At 50.5% G+C, this 22,782-nt stretch overlaps 1 protein-coding gene across 2 annotated transcripts; it reads left to right on the top strand.

Moving 5' to 3' along the window:
- Positions 1-12,440: 12,440 nt before the first annotated feature.
- Irf1 (interferon regulatory factor 1) lies at positions 12,441-21,493 on the top strand. 2 transcript variants are annotated; one of them, XM_090321300.1, is made up of 10 exons: positions 12,441-12,516; positions 13,618-13,709; positions 15,211-15,310; positions 16,142-16,318; positions 16,428-16,477; positions 16,578-16,743; positions 17,335-17,457; positions 17,913-17,962; positions 20,049-20,184; positions 20,493-21,493. In XM_090321300.1, the coding sequence occupies exons 2-10, from the start codon at positions 13,623-13,625 to the stop codon at positions 20,615-20,617; spliced, it is 1,014 nt and encodes a 337-aa protein (XP_090177426.1). In that variant the 5' UTR covers positions 12,441-12,516; positions 13,618-13,622; the 3' UTR covers positions 20,618-21,493. The 2 variants fall into 2 exon arrangements, with proteins under 2 accessions (XP_090177426.1, XP_090177427.1); XM_090321301.1 differs by lacking the exon at positions 12,441-12,516 and adding an exon at positions 12,698-12,807.
- The last annotated feature ends 1,289 nt before the right edge of the window (positions 21,494-22,782 follow it).

Below are 22,782 nucleotides of genomic sequence, written 5' to 3'. Positions count from 1 at the left end.
AACTGAACCAGGGCTTCATGCATGCTAGGCAAGCACTCTACCACATTCCCAGTCCCTTTGTCTTCAATTTCAAGCCAAAGCTTTTGTTGATTTAGTGGATTTCCCTCCACTCCCCTCCCCGCCACCAACCAGGACTCAAACTCAGTATATGATGCTTTACCACCTGGGCTATGCCTCCAGAGGATTTACTTAGAAGAACCTAAAGGTTGTGTGTGCCTGAACTGTGCATACCTGGGGAGCTAAGGGCTCAGCCTAGGATGCAGAGAAGAGGCAAAGACAAAGGTGAGGCAAGCCTTCCTAGGCAAGTCACCTTAGACAACCCCATCTCTCTACCTGTGCTTCTGTCCTAGTCTGTTTAGCATCTGTTCAAAGGCCACTAACCAGGAAGCACAGGTACTTTGTTTATCTTACCAAGTGGCACCTGCCTGTCGCCTTAGCCAAAGTTCATCCTCTGTCCTTGCCCTTCCCAGCAGCCTAGGAATACAGTCCCTACCACCCTCTGTTTCCCTGGGAACCTTAGGCCACTCCCCCAAGAGGAGGGGGAGGGTAGTTCTCTACATCGTCCAGCAGGGGGCGTTGCTGTCATAATGTCCAAGCTTCAGAGTAGGAGACTGGGGGAGCCAAGTTGCTCATGACCTGGGAACACAGGTGGGCCTGAGGGTGAACTCTGGGTTTTACCAGACAGCAGAAGTACAACGGGATTGACAATCATTCTCCACCCAGTGACAGAGGCAGTCAGATCCACCCTTCCCTGCCAGCTGTGCTCACACACCCCAGGGTCCAAAGGACAAAACCAAGCGAGCTGTCTTGAAAGCAGGGTTTCGGGTTTTAGCTAGGGTCACCAGTGACCAGGCCATGCCTAGAACACACCTTTTGACCTCCTGCCCTACTCTCTTTAACACAAACTGCTGGCTCCCCAGAATCGTGACCTCGAGCCCAAGGTCTTGCCATGGCCTAGCTGTGTGCATGCAAATCCCTGAATAGAAAGAGTGTATGTGAGAGGTGGGGGAGGGGGGAGTGTATTCCTGTACTCATCCCAAAAGGGGGACCAAAGGGGGCCTAGAAAGGTCCAACCCCAGCCTGTCCCACATCCTAGCCATCTCCAAATCCTGTTCCTTGATTTGGAGGTGACCAGGATATCTCCAGATATTTATAAACCTAGTACCCTAATCCACCAGGGTTATGAGCTCTTCCCCTGTCTACCTCCCAGCCTCAGAGGCACTGCTGGGGCTTGGACAAGAGTGAGATCCGAGTGCCAGTGGCTCACGCCTATAATCCTAGCTACTCAGGAGGCTGAGATCTGAGGATTGTGGTGGTTCGAAGTCAGCTGTGGTAAAGCACTAGCCCTGAGCACAAAAGCACAGGGACAGCACCAGGTCCCCTGAGTTCAAAGCCCAGGATACAAAAACCAAAACAATGAGATGAATGTGGTACCTAGGCAAGCCCTATTAAGGAAGCACTCACTTTAAGGATCATGCAAGGGGCAGTTGGTACCCGAGAGGGTGTGCCTCCTTAAATATAGACTGTCTCCTGTTTCTCCTAATGGGCCAAGGGCATTTTCCCAGGTTACAGCCAGGGAAAGTTTTCTGAAGCACAGTGCCAAGTGCCCTACTGGTCCAGCCAGTCCAACCTCAGCCCAAACCCCACGGAAAGCAAAGTCAGTCCTGAACTTCTGAGCCTCTGGGAGTTTCCTTGGATTGTTTCCAAATCTTGGGGTGTCTTTGATGCTTGGCCTATTGACTCTGGCTTTTTCCTTCAGGCCTGGCTGAACTGCTATCTCCTCAGTGTCCCCCTGTCCCCTGTCCCCACCCCTGCACCATCCCTGTCCCCCTTTACTCCAAACTCCAAGTATGAGAGAGCGCATTATTCCACATTCAGAGCACCATTCCTGGATGCCAGGAAGGTGTCTCTGAGCATTCTCTGCCATTGTAGAGCTCACAGGCAGGTTAGAAGTGGGGGTCAGGGCCCTGAATTAGAAGACCCCCACACTGACCCATGACTTGCCAATGGCCCAAAGTCTTCATTTAGAAAAATCCTTATTATCATTATCATCATTATTATTGTTGTCAGTACTGGGGATTGAATTTGCTACATAAACACTCTACCAGTAAAGCCACACTTACATTAATTTTGATTGCCTTTTGTTTTGTTTTTCAGATAGGGTCTCAGGCTTTTGCCTAGGCAATTCTCCTACCTCTGCCTCCCCAAATAACTGGGATTACAGATGTGTGCCATCATGCTACACCCCCCCCCATTTTTTTTCACCTGCTCCACTAAAAACAAAGTAAGATATTCACACCACAGGCCGCCAGGCTGTGCAGGCTGTGGGCACCCTCTCTGGTATTCTTCAGGATTCGCAAGGCTTTGTTTCCTGAAAATGACCAGTTATTGGAGACCTGGCTCTGAGTCCCTTCTCCTAGCAAACTTGGGTTTATTTGTTGCCAGTTTTAGAATCCAACCCTCTAGAACATTCCTAGGACCCACTTAGTGCTGGCTAACAGACATGAATGATACCTGTCAAGATAGAAGCCAATTATGCTTTCTTCCAGACCATTTAAACAGATAGACTGGTTCCCCTGCTTGCCAGTCCTCAGATTCTTCAGATACCTTTCCGAGGACTTCTATAAACTGAGTCCCCTTGTGCATCTGCATTTCAGGGGAAGAGAGAGTATTGCCTGGCATAAACAAATGGCCCTGTCTCTTTTTCCAGGTCTGGACAATCCATGCCACTAGGCTTCCCTTCTCTCAAGATTTCAAGAGAGAGAGAATGGAAGTCTGCTCAGAAAAGCCACAGTCTAGCCAGGTCCTGGTGGCTCTCACCTGTAATCCTAGCTACTCAGGAGGCTGAGATCTGAGGATTAGGGTTCAAAGCCAGCCCAGGCAGGAGAGTCAGTGAGACTACTATCTCCAATAAACTACCAGAAGTGGCACTGTGACTCAAGTGGTAGAGCCCTAGTCTTATGTACAAAAAGGATCAGGGACAGCATCAAGGCTCTGAATACAAGCCCCAGGACCAGTCAAAGAAAAAGCCATTCCGATTGGAATATGCAGTTTTTGCTTGTTTGTTTTTCTGGTCATGGGGCTTGAACTCCGGGCCTGGGCGTTGTCCCTAAGCTCTTTAGCTCAAGGCTACCACCCTACCCCTTGAGCCACAGGGGCCACTTCAGGTTTTCTAGTGGTTAATCCACTCATCCATCCACACATGCTGGCATCCATCCATTGCACACAGCCTCTCAGCGAGGTTGCCTTCTGAGATTACAACAGTCACTCAATCTCCTGCTCTTGCCTCTGACAATTTATGGATGAATTCCAAAGTACTGTTTAGACTGGGCAGAGGGGCTAAGATCGATGTGCCTAGCCCTGAGCAATAGGAAAAGAATTAGACAATAACTTTCTAGCCTGGGTTTACTGCACTGCTTCCATGGCTGCTGCCCACCTCCCTTCCCCCCACTTCCATGGAACCCCTCATTGTCCTGGAATTGGGATTCCCAAGCTGAGTCACCAGGGTCACCAGGGGTTGTGCTCACAGCAGAAGATCCACTCTTGCAATATTTGGAGTTTCCCTGGCTTGTTCCCAGGCTGGTCACCCTGCTCCTGGGCAGGGACTGGAGAAAGCCAGTGCTGCCATACACAAGAAGGCCTCATCTGCACCTTCCTGCAGTTCTGGCTACCAGTGACACCTGCCTCATCCCTAGCCGGGTGGGAGGCAGCCATGCTGAGTTTGATATATGTTTTTCTAAACACACACACCCACCCACCCACCCCACACACACGAATAGGAGGCCTCTATCATAGATCTGGGATTGTACAATTTTAAGAAGCATGGATTTGTGGAAAGACCCTGGGTTCTGATAAGGGAGCGTGGTGGGCTCTGTTTCCTCCATCCCAAATTCCCAGTTTCCTGGCTCAGATTTAGGAACCAACCCACAGGATCCCTGGCAGAAGCTCCAAGTCCTGGGGAGGGAAGGAAGTGGCCAAGCCCACAGCTAAGATTCCTGTGTGATGACTCTGGCTCCTTGCTGCCCTCCACCCCATCTGGAGGACAGTGCTGTGGTCCGGAAGGATGCTGCTTTTATCTGTGGGCATGCGCAGTCTCTGCCTCCGTTCTGGCCCCCAGGTCCCCAGGAGCAAGTCAGAAGGCCACCGCCCCCCCCACCTCCCCCGATGTCTCTGACTCACTCTGTTCTTTCATGGACTTGGCAAAGTGGTCGCCCAGAAAGCAGGACTAAAGGGGAGGGGGCGTCAGGTCATATGGGAAGGGAGGGGGGAAGATTTTCCATAAATGAACAAAAAATGCAACGAGAATGGAGTGCCAGCGGCTCAGGTTTGTCATCCTAGCTACTCGGGAGGCTGAGAACGGAAGATCGCGATGGGAAGCCAGCCTGGGCTTCAGAAAAGCCCGTAACTGCTCTTAGCAGGCTGAAGTAGAGGGGTGGCTCGTGGTAGACCCTCAAGAACTCAGGGACAGCATCCAGGCCCTAAGTTCAAACCCAGGGACCTACACGTACACATGCACACATGCACACATGCACACGATCACGCACGCGCACATGCACACGCGCGTGCAAACTGCACCCAAGGACACCCAGGCACGCACGCACCCACACCTTATTCCATAGAAACCCGCAACGATGGGTCCGAGCCCTCAGCGGCTAGGGGACCACCCAGCCCTCACTTAGTGGAGCTGCCCCGACCCGCACCGCGCCCCCCGACCTGCTCCCGGGGGCCGGGCAGGTGCACGCCGGGCGGGCGCGGCCACCCCGCTTCCCGAGGGCGGGCGGTGACCCCGACGCCCGCCCGCCCGTCCGCCCCGCGGACCTCGGCGGTTCCGGGAAACGCCTCCATTTCCCTGCGGCCTCGGCGCTGGTGAGAAATCGAAACCGGGGCCCCGCCCCCCGGCGCGGCCCCGCGGCGCCCCCGGCCCTCCCGGGCCCTCCCCGGGCCTCCGCCCCGCCCCGCGAGGGCGCAGGCGCGCGCGCCGGCCGTACACGGAGCCCCCCGCCTCCTCCACCCCCTCGCGGCTCCCACCCAAGTCTCCCAAAGCTTACGGGACGGGGTCGGGGGGGGGGGCACCACCCTTCTGCGCGCCCCCAAATGGCGGAGTGGCGGTGGGGGAGGGTGTGGAGGGCACCCACTGGGGACCCGGGCATGGGCAACGGAGACGTGGAGCGACTCGCCCGGGGGGGGGGGTCACGCGGCGGGTAGGCGCCCCGCGAGCCCCACACCCGCGGGGGGGAGGTGGTGGGGCGGGGGAGGCAGCGGCCCGCCGCGGTGAGCAGCCTGGCGGGGGCGGGCCGGGGAGGGGGGGGCGGGGGAGCGGGCGGCACAGCTGGGAGCCTTGCGATCCTCCCTTTCCAGGAAGCCCTCCGGGTCCAGCTCCCCTGCTGAGGGCACGGTGGGGAGGTGCGAGACTTTGGCCCTAAGGGTCTGGGCCCCACTTCCTGTCCAAACATGTCCCCTCCCTCACTTAGGTCACCTCCCCCCCCCCCCCCCCCCCCCCCCGTCCCCAGAGTGGAGGCTCCTGACAGGGGCCAAGTAGCCTGCCAGTGGGCGCAGGCCCTTCTCCCATCACAGGGTGGGGTGCAGCAGGGCTACCCGGGGTCACAGCCCTGCGCTGGGGCCCGGAGTCTCCACCCCCGCCCCCACCCCCAGCCCCGCCTCGGAACCCCACGGGGAGGATGAGAGCCGCCGCGGCCTCTTTCCTCCCAATGCAGTGTTTATAAGAAATGAAACTGCACAGGGCATCAGCGACAGCCCACACTGTCACCACCCCACCGCCAAGGATCCGGGAGGGGCGGGGCTCCGGAAGAGCCCCTGGAACTAGAACTGAATACTTCCTGTCCCTTCCTCCATCCCAAGACCTCTCCCCCCCAGCCCCCCTCCCCCAGCGCTTCCCAAACCATCTACAACCTCTCCCTCTGCACATATGTATATGTCTTCTGCTGCCTTGATAGGGGAGGGGCTGGTCTCCTTCCCCCCGGGAAACTCCTAGAGATTCCAGATCAAGAGTGCCATGCTTACCTGTGGAGTAAATTAAATAAAAGCTTTCCTTCTGTCCCTTTCCACCTAGGTTTCTTGAAAGCAAGATGCAAGTCAGGACCTGGATTCTTCTCTTAAAGCTTCTGGATATATATATATATATATATATATATATATATATATATATATATATATATATTTTTTTTTTTTTTTTAACCTGGGTTGTCCTGTTTAGGGCTACCTCCTTCCAGGTTTTATGTGAAACAGAACTAGGGAGGGCTTAGAGCAGGGGGCCCCTACTTGAGCATTTGGAAGGTTGAAAGTCATGCCTAGGGATCTTTGGATAGCAGGTCTCCCAGGCATAAGTCTAGCTCAATAGTTGGGTGCCAGGTACCTCTGGCCTGTAATCCTAGCTAGGTGGGAGGCTAAGATTGGAAGATCTCAATTCAGTTTGAAACCTGGGGCAAAAATATCTATGAGACTCTTTATCTCAAATTAACTACCAAAAAACCCAGGACTGGTGGCTCTAATAATAGAGGGCTGGTCTTGAGCAGAAGCAGCTCAGGGATGGCACCCAAGCCCCAAGTTCAAGCTCCAGAACCAGCCCTCCTCCCCCCCCCCAAAAAAAAAAGCTAGCTCAAGCTTCATTGGGTCTCACACTCTGGTCTCCCCAACTCTCATTTCTGAGAGCCTCTCTCATCCCTGTGCTAATTGGCACAGACTCAGGTTACCAAAGAAGATTGGTCTCACACCTACAATCCTAACTACTCAGCAAGCTGCCGGCCTCAGCGGACAATTCCAAGAGACTCTTATCACCAGTTAACCAACAAAAATGCCAGAAGTGGAGTTGTAGTTCCGTTGGTAGAGTACCAGCCTTGAATGAATGCACAAGAGTACAAAGCTCTGAGTTCAAACCCCAGTACCAGAACACACACACACCCCAAAGAAAATTAATCTGAATAAGAACAAGTAGTGCATTCCTATCACAAGGAGTTTCCAAGTGCCTACCAGATGCCAGGCGCTGTGCCAGGACTAAAGCATACCCCTAGTGAGGTGTTCAAAGGCATGCTTGCTTGTGTTAATGAACCTGGACCCTAGGGTTCTAGTCTTTAGGACTAACTGGGAGCCCGAGGGAGGGTGGTGGAGACAGGATTTGGTCCTTTGTGTGTGTGGCGCGCATGTGCATATGCATATGTCTGTGGTGATCTCCCAGCATCCTAATTGCAAAAGTCATCTTCAGGAGACCCCAGGCCCAAGAAGTCACATAGCAAATTCACTCTCACTGAGCCAGAGTGTGCATGAAGGGCATTGTAGGAACTCAAGGGGTTTCAGAACAGGGTGGGTGGTCACCGTGGGTTAACCTCAACTAGCTCTGACTATAAGGCACGAGGAATCTGTTCAGGTATCTTATGGGAAAATGGGGTTTGTTCCCCAGAAAGTCATCACTCTGAAGGTAATGGGGATGAATGACAGTCCAGGAAAGTTCTAAGGTCGGGGGAGGGGTGTAGTGTGGGGACACATCAAGGAAACGCATCACTTGTGCATGGCTTGCACATTTCTGTCAATACGTCTATTTGAATAGTGTCTTATAGTTGGGAAGGATTTTGATAGTCTGCCTAGTTTCATCTTGTGAAATTAAGACACAATGTCAACCAATGTCATTATAAATCTAACTGGTTTTATTTTGTCTGGGTCCTAGGGTTATGAATTCAGGTCTTCACAGTCACTGGGCTGGCTGCTTAACTGGTGTTCTACCACTTCAGCCATGCCTCCAGTCTAGCTGTTTTTGCAGGTTATTTTTGGAGATGGAGTCTCACAGACATTTTTGCCTGTGCTGGCTTTGAATCTCAATCTAAGAAGTTAGGATTCAAGTGTGAGCCACCTGCACCTGGCCTAATAGACTATTATTCTCAACTCATGAGTCAGACAGCCTTCATTCTCTAAAACAGAAGTGTGCCTTCTAGGCAACAGTGAATGAATGCGGAAACAAAACAATAGGAAAAAAAATCTGATTGATTAACATCAGGATACTTCAGGTTACATTTTACAAGTATTAAAATAGAGAGGACTTCCTTATTATGCTGACTCAAATAGACTAGTATCTCCCTGTTCTTTCTTTTCTTTTTTTTTTTTTCCGTGGCCATTTGAACTCAAGGCCTTACACTTGAGCCTTGCTCCAGCCCTAGAATCTCCTTTTAAGGAAAGTCTGGTCTGATTGGAGAATTGGAGATCTATCTTCTTCCTGGTTAATTATGTGCCATTTACTTTTGATCTGGTCTATTGACAATGCCTTCTAATTTTTTTCTAACAGTCTTCACAAGAAGAGCTAGGCAAAGATTATCTCTATTTTATGGATGGGAAAACCGAGGCCCAGAGTAAATCCTCAAGATTACAAAAGAAGTGTCCCCAGATTGCAAGCTTTCATGCTTAAATCCTGTGCTGTCTTTCCACTTTCTTGTTGTTCTCATTCCCCTTCTTCCCAGTCCTAGGGCTTGAACTCAGGACCTGGGCCCTGTCCCTGAGCTTCTTTTGCTCAAGGCTAGTACTCTACCACTTGAATCACAGCACCACTTCTGGCTTTTTCTGTGTATGTGGTATTGAGGAACTGAACCTAGGGCTTCATGCATGCTGGGCAAGCAATCCACCACTAAGCCACATGCCCAGCCAGCCCCTCCATCTTCCTTTAGTCACCGTTGAGAGGGGGAAGGGGGCTAGGCGCTGGTGGCTATAATCCTAGCTAACTCAGTAAGCTGAGATTTTAGAATCCCAGTTCAAAGCCAGCCCAGAAATGAAACTCCATGAGACTGTAATCTCTACTTAACCATCAAAAAGCTGGGAGTGGAGCTGTGGCTTAAGTGGTAGAGAGCTATAGCCTTGAGCACAAAAAAGCTCAGGGACAGTAGTACCCAGACACTGAGTTCAAGCCCCAGGACCAACAGAGAGAGAGACAAAAAACAGAGAAAAACAGAGAGAGAGAGAGAGAGAGAGAGAGAGAGAGAGAGAGAGAGAGAGAGAGAGAGAGGTGTGGGGGAGAGGAAGAGGAGGAAGGAAAGCGAGGTCAGGTGTGGTGGTGTCCATCAGTAATCCAAGCACTCTGGAAGCTTAAGCAGGAGAATCATGAATTACTGGGAAGGAGACCAGTAGGAACTCTCTGTGGAAAAGAGGTTTAGAATGAAACTCCAATCTGGACCAAATTGAGTAGAGATTTGAATGTGGGGCCAAGGAGGAGCTCAGAAGGCAGCTAGAGTCAAATGTAGATCATCTGAGTTAGGTAACATTGCAGTACCTGTTTCAGGGTCTTTCCAGGCAAGCCTGAGTATGTGATACGTACACACGTGTGAATGGACTATTGCAGGGGGGTGACTGGCAAGCAGCCAGAGCTAGAGTTTGGAGGATATCTGTCCAGAGAAGACTGCTGGAATTAGAGATGAGTGTTTTGAATCAGAGGGAAGAGGACCTACCTTGAATTACTGGGCATCTCTGAGAAAGGCTGTATCTTTCTGGCTCATATCACCGGGAAGATCATACACTATAGAAGAGGATTCATCAGAGGCAGTTACACTGGGGGTGGTGATACAACAGGAGTGTCAAGGCAGGAGAAGCTCTGAGTTCAAGGCCGGTCAGGACTGTATAATGAGATTCTGTTTTAACAAAACAGAACAAAACAAATTTATAAAAAGTTACAAAAAGGCAAGAAACAAAACCCTGTAGGTTCTTTTTTTTCTTTTTTGGTCAGGGGGCTTGAACTTGGGCCTGGGTGTTGTCCCTGAGCTCTTCAGCCACTTGCTACAGCAACTCTTCCAGTTTTCTGGTGGATAATTGGAGATAGGAGTCTCAAGGACTCAAGGAGATAAGTGTCTCAAGTCTGCCAGGTCTGACTTTGAACGGCGATCCTCAGATCTCAGTCTCCTGAGTAGCTAGGATTCTAGGCATGAGCCACCAGCTACAGGCTACCCTGTAGGTTCTTAAAGCAGGACTTTCTTTCTGAAGTACAGCAGCGAGGGTAAGCGGATTCTTATGGACTTTTAAGAATCTAAAGTTTAAATTAAAAAATTTTCAAAAAAAAAACACTTCAAAGATGTAAAAGGCAATTTTACTGGTAAATCTTAATATTGGGGGAATTTCTCTTAAGCAAAAACAGTATTGTGTGCAAAGACTGTTGGTATTGTGGAAAAAATAGAAACATCATAAAGGCCCTACACTAAGGGATTAATTGGTAAAGCTTTGTTTTTACCCATATGATAGAAAACATGTGCCCATTACAAATAGTACTGTAGATGTAATGACACTCATTGTATGTTTGTGTACGTTTTCAGGTGATTATCTGTGGATGAATATAGGTTGTTATTTTTATTTGATTAAGTTTTGTTTTTATTTTTTTCCTAACCCTCCCAGCCCAACAAAATCATGGATGTCAATTTTGTAGGCTGAAGGAGACGCCAAGGTCTTCTAATTTCATTCTGAATTTTCCAGTGGCTGAATTTTCTTAGGGACAAGACAAGCATCCATCTGCTGCACAGAGATATCATGACTCAACGAGTCACTTGTTTTCTGCTCTTCTCACTCAGATCTTGGTTCTTTTTTTTTTTTTTGGTCAGTCGTGGGGCTTGAACCCTGGGCTTGGGCACTGTCTCTGAGCTCTTCAGCTCAAGGCTACCTTCCCTTGAGCCACAGCACCATTTCTGGTTTTCTAGTGGTTAATTGGAGATAAGAGTCTCACAGTTGTTAGTGCTTGTGCTGGCTTTGAACCACAACCCTCAGATCTCAGCCTCCTGAGTAGCTTGGATTACAGGCAGAGCTATGGCGCCCTGCTTAGCTCTTGGTTCTCAAGAATAGCAGATTCCCATTTTGACACTGAATGCACCTCAAATCCTAGCTCCCCATCCCAGAGTTTCAGTGCCTTCCTTTTGCTGTACACCCAGCTAGGCTCCTTCCTCAAAAGTCCTCCTGTCTCCTTGCTGCTCCATCTAGCTCCTTATCCCAGTCCGTGAGGCAGCTCTGACCCATTCCTGCTTGGCTTCTAGGACCAGGGTTTACATTAGCCACAGCCCTCAAATTCTGGCATCTCTGAATTGGAAACTGGATGAACCTATTCATTTCATCTGTGGGAAGGAGGCCATACAGTGGTTGACAGGTAGAATGCTACATCAGTATATCTATGGATAGCTTGCATCTTAGGGACTGGAGGGAGAGCTGGGCTGGCAGGGTTAGGGGCGAGGGTGGCCCTGAAAGAACAATTTATTTGAGTCAGCAGTTCTGGGGCGGTGAAGGAGTCTGCTGAGCATAGCTTCTGGATGCAACATGTACACCCAGCCGAGTCACCAGGACTACAAATTGGGCAAGCTCTAATTGTGAGAACAGAAAGTTGTAGCCCTCACCTAGAGGTCTGAGACTGTCCAACCTTTAGCTAGACCCCATTCCTCCATGTTGCCCAGAACTCCCAGGGTCAAACCTTGGGGACTCAGAGATGACATCAATACTGCCACTGGTGAGTCCCTATGCAAGGCCACCGTGAGATGGTGTTGGTGGGTGCGGGGACACCATGTGTTACAGAAATTCCCCCCTCCCACCAGTGCAAACCAGCAGGCTAAGGCTATTGTCGTTTTGTAGAGGAGGAAGCTCCGGTCTGGAGTCCTTTATTGGTTGTGCCAGCAGCTGCCTGGTTGGGATTTCCTCCCTTCCAGCACTTCCAAGCAAGCCAGCGCCCCAGGCAGGTCAGGATTTCTGACTCCTTAACTTTCCCTGAAGCAAGGGGCAGTGTGAGTTCTCCATCCCCCACTTTTTCTTGACACCCCATTAGCAAGCATGGCTAAGTTTTCTTTGGTGGTGGTTGGTGGTGGGGAAACTCGGTCTCAGATTCCCCCTCGGAAGAGGGAGGCGGGGTCCAGGTGACCCGGGCCCCCTATCCTCCATCACCTGCGCTGCCAGCTGGAAGACCCGAGAGGTGGCTGAGCAGATGTAGGAGGTTAGTGACTGCGGGCTGGGGGTTGCGTGGGGGTGATCGGCTTTCTGCTGGGCCGCCGGGCGTGGGGGTGGCGTGGGAGCTCGCGGGGCGGGGCCCACCGGGAGCCCCGGGGCGGCGACGGCGCGGGCCCCGGAGGGGGCGGGGAGAGCCTTGGCCCCGTACTTCCCCTTTGCCGCTTAGCTCTACAACAGCCTGATTTCCCCGAAATGATGAGGCGGAGACGGCCAATGGGGGCGCGCGCGGCGCGGAGGGGGCGGGCCCGGGGGCGGGGCCACGCCGGGCCCGGGGAATCCCGCTAAGTGTTTAGATTTCCCTGAGGCGCCGCCGCCGCCGAGCCCCAGAGCGCGCTGGCCTTCGTCGAGGCCGGACGTGTGCCTCCGTGGTCGTCGTCGTCGTCGTCGTCCCTCACCGAAGCTGAGGCCGGCGGTGCCCAGCCCGGTAACCCCGAGGGGCCCCCCGGGACATCCTCTGGCACTCTCTCGCTCGCTCTCTCTCTCCTCGCACATCCCCCGGCGCTCGTCTGGAATCTTCGGGCGCCGGGTCCGGACGGCACCCCTGCTGCTGCTGCAGAGGTGAGCCCGCCTTGGCGGCGGCGTGGTGGAACCTGCGACCGTCCAACAAAAGGCCGCGCCGGGACACCAGGAAGTGGGGGCGGCGGGGTGGCTTCGCGGGCGCGCGGCGTTGCCTGGGCCCCCGCGCGGGCGGGCGGGCGGGCGGCGGCGGCAGCGGTGGGGAGGGCGGGCGGGCCGCCGGGAGGCTCTTCACACCCCCCCCTCCCCATCGGGCGGGCGCCCGGAGGCTTTTTCTCCTCTGCGAGCGCCGGGCCGCCCCCCGGGAGCGGGAGGACGGCCTCTAGCGGTCCGGTAGGTTTGCCAAGGCGCGTTCTCACGCCGCGGTGCGGGGGGACTCGAGGGGACTCGCCCTGTTATTCGTGGTGGCCTTAGCTTGGCGCCCCGGTCCCAGGACTCCGGCTCCCCCCGCTCCCCTCCCCCCCCAGTCCTGGTGACCAGGACTGGCTCACTGCCCTGAGGGGTTGGGACCCGGATCGTGACCTGCTGGGGTTGCAGGAGGAGGCGCCACAGGTGTTCCCGGGGCTATGTCTCTGGAAGTGGGGGGGGGGGCCTCACCGAGACTTAGACTAGATTGGGGGGGTGGGGGTGGATAGGGGAGGCCCGCAGGAGAAGGAAGTGATCAGGATGCAGGGTGGTTACCCCCTTAGGGCAGGTGCATAAGTAGCTGGTTGGTGGCAGCTCAAGTCAGGGCAATTTCTTCTTGGCGTCAAGCAAAAGAAACCCTACCCTTCCCTCCCGAGGCGGAGAGTTTTAAGATACCAATGCTTTCTCTCTTTTCTTGCAAAAGACAAACTCGAAGCCATCACTTCCATGGCTCTCTCCTTCCTAGACTAGTTGGGTTGGGAGGTGAGAGTAAGGTCAGGAGTTTATCCCAAAGATGCAGAAAAAATTTGGAGTTCTCTCTCCTCTTCCCTCCCCGCCCCCCCCCCACCTCCAATACAGGATCCCTTCCCTAAGATTGTAGGACCTGGTTCAGGGGAGGGTAATGTCCTGGGTGAGAGGGCGGGGGAATGTAATTAAGTGACCTGGGGTGGGGCAGGGTAATGCCTGGGAGATTGTTCTACAGACTCCAAACAGGAGGATTCTGTCTTCTCTTTACAGCCAACATGCCCATCACTCGGATGCGCATGAGACCCTGGCTAGAGATGCAGATTAATTCCAACCAAATCCCAGGGCTGATCTGGATTAATAAAGTGAGTGGAACTCTGGATTAAAAACATTTTTTTTTGGCCACTATTTTATCCTGTATCTTTGGGGGACCAAAGCTTCAAATGCAATTCAAAAAGGGGAAATGATAAGAGGACAGGTAGGTGTGTTTCTCAGTGGGTTTTAAGGAGTAGGGAATGTATTAGGTCTAGGGAGTACTTGACTGGCTCATTCGTGGTGACTTCTCAGATATGACCAGGACACCTACCCTAAAGGTACTTAGTTTCCATTAGTCACAGCTCTTACAGAACTTGGGTTCTTGTCTTTTCTCAGTGAGGGAGACTTCTACTATACACACAGCATCTCCAGAGCTCTGATTGGACACATTATTAGACAGAAAGATAGACCCTGCTAAGTAGGAAGATGGCTGGCTTCGCAGAGACCCAGGAATTAATCTTGCACCTGTTACTCTGGCCTCTGAATCTTATAGCTGATGCACTTGGAGCAACATAGACCCAGTGGTCTTCATCATCACCATTATCATAGTAACAATTATTGTGTGGCTGGCAACTTGCTAAGTATGTTACCTCAATTTGTATTACTTCAAGCTGGGTGTCGGTGGCTCAAGCCTAGAATCCTAGCTACTCAGAAGGCTCTACAACTCCCATGAGTTCAAAGCCAATCCTGGAAGGAAAGTCCATGAGATGCCCATCTCTAATAAACTACTCAGCAAAGGCCAGAAGTGGCGCTGTGGCTCAAGTGGTAGAGCACTAGCCTCATGCAGAAGCAGCTCAATGATAGTTCCCAGGTCCTGAGTTCAAGCACCAGGACAGGCCAAAAAAAAAAAAAAGTGTCACTTAATTTTCACAGTAGTACTGTGAGATAGGTCTCTGAGAAGGAATCTAAGAGACTGCTTGAGGTAGATACCAAGATCACATAAAAAGTGCTAACACCAAAATTCAAACTTGAGCAATGTGAGTCAGAAGCCCATAATAGTTATTAGCCACCAGTAATAATGACAGTAAAACCTTAACTATACTGCAAAAAAAAAAAAATGGTGTGTCTGTGTGTTATGTTCTCTCATTTCAGAGGAGAGAAAACTTTTGAGGGACAAGTATAGTGCCAGGGTAACAGAGTATAGTTGGCATGAAGATCTAATCCAGCACTTCCACAGGGGTGTGAAAAGGTCCCCCTGTATAGGAGCCAGTGGTCCTAGGTATCCTGAGAAGACTGTTTTCATGGAAGAAATTGTTCTATTTTGTCTCAAAAAGCCAGATAAGCATCTTAGCACATGTAGATAGGGTCCTAGAATATCTATGAAAGGAGGTGTTTTTGTGGAGTTGACTTGTGCCACAGTATATCAGAACCTAAACCTCCCTGAGAGATCCAGAATGGTCTGATTAAGGCAATGTCAGGATGGGTCAACCCAAGCCAGATGTCAGGCTGAATAAGAGAAGTCAGCCTTTTCCCTGAACCTGAGGCCTGGGTAAAGTCAGTCTATGGTCTCTGAGCTGACACAGTCTGTGTGTGTGTGTGTATGTTGTTCAGGAGGAGAAGATCTTCCAGATCCCATGGAAGCACGCGGCCAAACATGGCTGGGACATCAACAAGGATGCCTGTCTGTTCAGGAGTTGGGCCATTCACACAGGTGTGTCCTTGGTACCGTGGCTCCAGGGCTGGGCAAGAAGAGACATTAGTGCTAACATAGAGACTCTCAGTGCTCCTGGAGCTTCCTGATGACTTATAAGGTGAATTACTAGGGAAAGGACGAGAAGTTTCTAGAGGAAATAATCCATCATTTCAGTACATTCTCAAAGGTATTTGCAAAGTCAAAATCTTCGAAAGAATGTTCAAGTTCATCGTAGAGAACTTTTTTTTTTTTTTTTTTTTGCCAGTCCTGGCTTGAACTCAGGGCCTGAACACTACCCTTGGGCTTTCTCAAGGCTAGAGCTTTACCATTTAGCCACATCACTACTTCCAACTTTTTCTATGTATGTGGTACTGAGGAAGCAAAGTGGGGTCTTTGTGCATGTTAAGCAATCACTCTACCACCAGGCCAAGCTCCCAGACCCTACATCTTCCCTTTTTTGGGTTCTGATCAAGGGCCTTGGCCCAAAGCTCATCTGGTTGGTGATCTCCTTTCCTCCTTGAGGCTAAACTCAGAACAGCCTGCTTACCTATTAGTAACAGTCTTTTGCTGAATAGTCTGTGTCCACTCCTACTCTAGAAATATCAGATAAATCCCTAGTTGCTGCCCGCTGGCTGCTGATGGCACAAGCAGGGTCTAAGACAGCCTTTTAGTGCACTTGGTTGGGGCTGTCACTGAACCCTGCTGGATGTTTGAGCCACACCTGGACATTTGAGAAGCTCTAAGATTCTAAAGCCTGGAGAATACTGCCAGGAATATGTGCTGGTTCCACCACTGTGAGCGTCTAGTGTACCCTGGGGGCAGCTAATGATCCATTTAATTCTCCTGTAGGTCGATACAAAGCAGGGGAAAAGGAGCCCGATCCCAAGACATGGAAGGCAAACTTTCGCTGTGCGATGAACTCCCTGCCAGACATCGAGGAGGTGAAGGACCAGAGTAGGAACAAGGGCAGCTCAGCGGTTCGAGTCTACCGGATGCTTCCACCTCTGACCAAGGACCAAAGAAAAGGTAGGCCTTGGCTAAGTTCTTAGGAAGCACTTGGGAGGAAATGGGGGAAGGAGGTGGTCAGTTTACTTGGCATACCTGTACCAAGACTGATAGTCTGCCTGTCCCACAGAGAGAAAGTCCAAGTCTAGCCGAGACCCCAAAAGCAAGACCAAGCGGAAGGTAAGTGTGGTCCTGTGCAGTTGGGCCTTTGGTTGAGGTGGGTCCAGGGGAGTGGTGGAAGAGTGCTATGACAGACCTATGCTCTTTTCTCTCTCTGCAGTCATATGGGGATTCCAGCCCTGACACCTTCTCTGATGGACTCAGCAGCTCCACTCTGCCTGATGACCATAGCAGCTACACAGCTCAAGGCTACATGAGCCAAGACCTGGAGATGGAGCAGGCCCTTACTCCAGATGAGGCTGCTGGTCTGGCAGGGGAATCCACAGGTTGGTAGGATGGCTCTTTATCTTTGGTCCAGGAGGAATCATGTCAGTACAGAATGGCCTTTTAAAAGTAGGTTTCAAGCCAGGTGTTGATGGCTCACACCTATAAACCTAGCTACTCAGGAGGCTCAGAGCTCAGGGTTGCAGTTCAAAAACAGCTTGGGCCTAAAAGTCCATGAGACCTTATCTCCAATGAATCATCAGAAAACTGGAAATAGCTCAGAGTGGTAGCCTTGAGCTGAAAAGCTCAGTGACAGCACCCAAGCCCAGAGTTCAAGCCCCATGACTGACCAAAAAAAAAGAAGAGCAGGTTTCAGGACCTTTTATTTATTTATTTTTTTTGTCAGTCCTGGGGCTTGAACTCAGGGCCTGAGCACTGTCCTTGGGCTTTCTCAAGGCTAGGCTAGAGCTCTATCCTTTGAGATCATTTGAGCCACAGCACCACTTCCAGCTTTTTCTATGTATTGGTACTGAGGAATCTTTGTGCATCTAGGCAAGCATTCTACCACTGGCCAGCCCCAGTGCTGGGTTTTTTGTAAACAAAGAAACATACCATCTTGACCTGTGATTTCTTCTCCACCTATCCCTCTGCAGCACTGTCGCCATGTGCCGTCACTAGCACACTCCCCGACTGGCACATGTCAATGGAAATTGTGCCAGACAGCACCAGTGAACTGTACAACTTTCAAGTGTCTCCAATGCCTTCCACCTCTGAAGGTTTGTACTTGACCTGACTGCATGACGGGGTCCTGAGAAGGGATTCCTAAGGGAGAAAAGATGCCCAGAGCTCCACCTGCCATTAGCTGAACACTGCTTCGCCTTGTTCCCACGGGGACAGGGAAACCCGTGGGACACAAGGAAGGCAATACAGAGCGGGCTAAAGAGACCAGAGACTACATCTTGGTCAAAGGTTGCTAGTGCTCCTGGCGCCTCTGCAGCACAATATCTGAGAATGAGGAAGGAAGTAAGGGGTGGGAAGAGGTGTGGCTCCACAGTTTGGGAGGCTGAGTCGGCAGGCCAGTGTCCTGTTCTACAATCTCCATGGCAGGCAGATGTCCCCTGGGAGAAAGGGAGTGTCCACACGCATGTGCAGAGGAACTGGTGGGGTTGGAATTACATGTAGGGTGCATGTGGCTGACTGCCAGTCAATCTCTGCTCTTTTCCATGTGCAGCTACAACGGATGAGGATGAAGAAGGAAAATTACCTGAGGACCTCATGAAGGTAAGGTCCCTTACTTCCTGGTGTAAATATGTTTTTTTTTTTTTTTTATTGTAATTAGTAAAAGGGTTACATGGTATTTGCCAGATAGAAGGTGCATTACTTCACATACATTGATACCCTTTCACATGTCTTGGTACCCATTTCCCTCCCCCCCACTCCCCACCCGTCTTGGTTTTCCCCCCTTCCCTATCAAATTTCAAATATCCAAATACAAATAAATTCAATATATCAGATAACAAAGTGAGATACTATACCAATGAGATAACCAAGGGACAGCAAAGGAGATGAGAGACAACATAGTACATTAAGGACAACAATCATTCATTATATGGCTTTTGTTTCAATATCCTGGAGGTCCTTTCAATTAGCTTCACATTATATAGCCTTATGTATCAAGATTTTGCTCTATTGCAGATCTCTGCTAGTAGAGCCCAAGGTTTCTACTGATTATGACAAATGAGGGAAACCATTGAGCCTAAGTTCCTTTGAGTCTGGCTTACTTTTTTTTTTTTTTTTGCCAGTCCCAGGGCTTGAACTCAGGGCCTGGGCACTGTCCTTGGGCTTTCTCAAGACTTGAATTCTACCACTTGAGCCACAGCACCACTTTGGGCTTTTTCTATGTATGTGGTACCAAGGAATCAAACCTGGGTCTTTGTGCACGCTTACCACTCAGCTAAACTCCCAGCCCGTAAATATGCTTTTGGCCATTTCTTAGGAGGGAAAGAACCAGCAGAAACTTCCAAATCAGTGAGTGGGCAGCCATTGTCACCTGGCTGCCTGAAGAGTCCCCAAGGTGCAGGTGCCACAACCCATATTGGGGGACTACTGTCATTCTTGGCTGGTGTGAAGATACTGGGTAGTGAGTGAGGGCAGGTAGGAGGCCTGGTCACTAGGAGACCATCCTATACAGGCCTCAGCCCCAGACAGCTCTGAGTCAGCCATGATCAGTTTTGTGTTGTTGGCCTGTGTCCTTTTCCCAACATGCCCAGCCCTGCTAGTTTGGGAAATGCACATCAGGTTGCTTTCAGGTTTTTTTGTTTTTGTTTTTTTTTTTTTGAGAAGAAACTGTCCTCCAGTTTATCTTTCTGCTACAGTTTTTCCTTCCTTCTATCTGTCAGTCCTTCACTTTTAACTCGGGGCCTTTCATTTTTCACTCACAGCTAGTATCTGGCATTTTGCTGGTTGACTGTAGGTAAATCTCAGACTTTCCTTCCCTGGACTAGCTTTGAATCTTGATCCTTGGATTTCAGTCTCCTGAGTAGCTAGGATGATAGGTTAGCTGCTCTGCTGCAATTAAAAGTGGATATAGGACCCAGAGTGTGGCCTAGTGGTAAAGTGTTTCCCTAGCATGCGTGAAGACTTGGCTGGGTTCAATTCCTCGATACCACATACATAGGAAAAACTGGAAGTGGTGCTGTGGCTCAAGTAGTAGAGCGCTAGCCCTGAGAAAGCTCCAGGACTGGGGGGAAAAAATGGAGACAGCTGAGCTCGGTGGCTTACACCTATGATCCTAGCTACTCAGGAGGCTGAGATCTGAGGATCTGGGTTCAAAGCTAGCCTGGACTGGCTAAAGTCCATGAGACTCTTATCTCCAATTAACCACTAGAAAACCAGAAGTAGCACTGTGGCTCAAGAGGTAGAGTGGTAGCTTTGAGCTAAATTGCTCAGGGACAGAGCTCAGGCCCAGAGTTTAAGCCCTACAACCGAGGGGGGAGTAGATTAAAGCAGGTTGTTTCATCCTGGCTCTGCCCTGTCAGCACAGAAAACTTAAGATTTTTTTTTTCTTCTTTTTTTGACTTGTTATGCTTTAAGCAGCACTGCCTGTTGCTGTGTCCTTACCCATTTGAAGAAAGCAGAAGAGATTCTGTGCCAGAGGGGACGATGGGAGGAGTGGGGAAATGACCCTGAAATTTGTGGGTTTGCGCTTCAGCCCTCCGGGCTTGGCCTGACTGCACTTCATGTCTCATCTGTTGGAGAATGTGATCATGCCTAACCAAGTGTGTGTGATCCTGGCTGAGAAGCCTTGACTCTTCGCAGGCAGGGTAACTAGAAGGCAGCTGATGCCTACTTGATCCTCTCTCCTCAGCTCTTTGAACAGTCAGAATGGCAGCCGACAAATGTGGATGGGAAGGGGTACCTGCTCAATGAACCCGGAGCCCAGTCCACTTCAGTCTATGGAGACTTCAGCTTCAAGGAGGAGCCAGAAGTTGACAGTCCTGGAGGTGAGAAGTCCCCAGATCCTGATTTCTTCTTGGAGAAGGGAGAAATATGTGGTAGGGGAAGGCTTAAGGGACAAAGGTAGGAGGACAGCAAGTTAAAGCATCATTCTTAGGTTGAGAGGAAAGAGGTGGAAACAGCTTGTGAATTAGCTGCTGCTCCCACTCCTGAGGTTTGCCTAGAGATTGCTGTTATAAGTGGACAGCAGAGACTGAATGGTGTTCAGGGATTGCAGGGTAGGGTGGGATGGGCGGGAAGGTTAAGGTTAACATTCCCACCCTCTTCCTCATGCAACTTTCTCCTCCTCTTCTAGGGGACATTGGCCTGAACCTACATCGAGTCTTCACAGATATGAAAAACTTTGACAACAACTGGCTGGACAGTCTTCTGCCCTCATCTCGGCTGTCCTCCATCCAGGCCATTCCCTGTGCACCATAGCTAGGCCCACTGAGTGAGGGCCCAGGCATTACAGAAGATGTGTGGCAGAGAAACTGGACTCCTGTGGGCCCCTTGATATAATGAAGTGTGACCCCACAGCCAAGTGGGAGGTGGGACCACCTTTCTTGGGTTACTGGACTCTCAGGGCTCAGCAGGCCCTGAGTCTGGGCATGTCCTGACTCTGCCTCCTGGGAAGATGGGGTTGGGATTCTGAGATTGGTTTATCAGATGAGGACTTGGGACAGGAGTTGGCCTCTATATTCAGTCTCAGTCCAGCTTCCTGGAAAGGGTTTTGCTGTCACAGAGCTGGCCCTGAGGAGAACAGACAGTGACCTCAGAAGAGCATAGCATCAGCCCTTGGGGCTGTGATTCTGCACTAGGAGATAATTGCACTAAGTGAATCCTGGTCCCAAAGAATGCTTCCCTTCCCAGCTGAGCCTTGGAGACCATTCCAAAGCCAGTGAAATGTGAAGGAAAATGGGGTCCTGTGGGATAATGCTCCCTCAGCCTCAGAGGAGCTCTGCCCTGCTGCTCCCTGCTCCTGAAGTGCTGAGGGGCTTGGGAAAAAAACAAAAACAAAAAAACAAACCATGGCACTTTTTCTTGTGGACCTTGCCACATTTCTGATCAGAGTGTACACTAACATTTCCCCCAAGCTCTTGGCCTTTGCATTTATTTATACAGTGCCTTTCCCCGTGTCCACCTTCCGTGCAGGCCCCCCACAGCCCTCAGCAGGCCCAGGGAGGAAGTGTGAGCACTTTGGTGTGACTTTTGAATTGGAAATGCCACCTAACTACTAAGTCATGTATGACATATGAATATATGTGTAAATATGTACATTTTAGGCTTTTTATAAAAGTTAATTGTTTACAAGAGGTGTGGCTTTTTATTTATTTACTTTTTTTTTTCTCTTCCATTCTTGGGGCTTGAATTCAGGACTTGGGCACTGTCCCTGAGCTTCTTTTGCTCAAGGCTAGCACTCTACCACTTCAGCCACAGCACCACTTCTGGCTTTTTCTCTATGTATGTGGGTGGTACTGAGGAATTGAACCTAGGGCTTCATGTACGCTAGGCAAGCACTCTACCACAAGGCCACATTCCCAGCCCTTGGAAACATTCTGATGGATTCATTTTCACTGTGTTAGCTTGAGCTTGGGGTAAGCCCTGATACATCTACTGTAACTCTTTGACGGGGCAGTCATGTCACAGGCGGATATTTATAGAAACACAATCACTTGACTTTTAACTGTAGCTGGGCCTGTTAACTGTGTTCTTCTGAGGACTATGCTTAGATTATATATGTCCTGCTGAACATGCATGCGCTCCTCCAGAAAATGCACAATCAGCAGGGAGCCAGTAGTTCATGCCTGTAATCCTTGCTACTCAGGAGGCTGAGGTCTGAAGATCATGGTTCTGAGCCAGCTCAAGGAACAAAAGTCTGTGACTCTTCAACTCCAGTGAATCACCAGAAAACTGGAAGTGGTGTTGTGGCTCAAAGTGATAAAGCATTAGCCTTGAGCTAAAGAGCTTAGGGACAAAGCCCAGGCCGAGTTCAAGTCCTATGACCAACCAAAAAAAAAAAAAAAAAAAAAGAAAAAACCGGGAAGGAAGGAAAGAAGGAAAGGAAGAAAGAAAATGAACAATACAGCAATACAGTATAGTCACACAGCTGGGATGCACAACAGCCCAAGAAAGGTCCCCAAGGCCTTGCTGGGGAGTTGATACCATTCTGAGTATTGCTTTCTGTCTAAAGAGTGATAGACATAGTCTCTTTGCACTGTTCAGTATGGTAGGCATTGGTGTGAGGCATTTGTCAGCTGAACACCTGATACACAGGTTGACCAATGAGACATTAAGGAACTGGAGTGTGTGGGGGGGGGGGGGTGGGGGGGGGTGGCCTGGGCGCTATCTCTAAACTTCTTTTACTCAAGGCTAGCAATCTCCTACTTGTGCTATAGCTCCACTTTTGGCCTTTTCTAAGTTTGTGGGAGATAAGTCTTACAGTCTTTCTTGCCTGGCTGGCTTCAAACCATGATCCTCAGATCTGAGCCTACTGAGAAGGATTACAGGCGTGATCCACCAGCACTCAGCCTCTAAATTTCAAGCAAAAGGGATGCCTAGCTAGACGTTAATTGTAGATAAGTCTCAGGTCCTGGCTGGCTCTG

The sequence above is a fragment of the Megascapheus bottae genome, chromosome 29, assembly GCF_031878675.1.
Source record: "Megascapheus bottae isolate mThoBot1 chromosome 29, mThoBot2.hap1, whole genome shotgun sequence".
In the NCBI taxonomy this organism is placed as follows: Eukaryota; Metazoa; Chordata; class Mammalia; order Rodentia; family Geomyidae; genus Megascapheus; species Megascapheus bottae.
The sequence above is the reverse complement of the archived record's forward strand: the minus strand, read 5'-3'. Positions and strand labels throughout refer to the sequence as shown.

Coding starts and splice junctions, on each gene's coding strand:
- Irf1 (XM_090321300.1), top strand. CDS start 13,623: ATGCCCATCACTCGGATGCGCATGAGACCCTGGCTAGAGATGCAGATT. Junction 13,710..15,210: donor GGCTGATCTGGATTAATAAA/GTGAGTGGAACT, acceptor TATGTTGTTCAG/GAGGAGAAGATCTTCCAGAT. Junction 16,319..16,427: donor GACCAAGGACCAAAGAAAAG/GTAGGCCTTGGC, acceptor CCTGTCCCACAG/AGAGAAAGTCCAAGTCTAGC.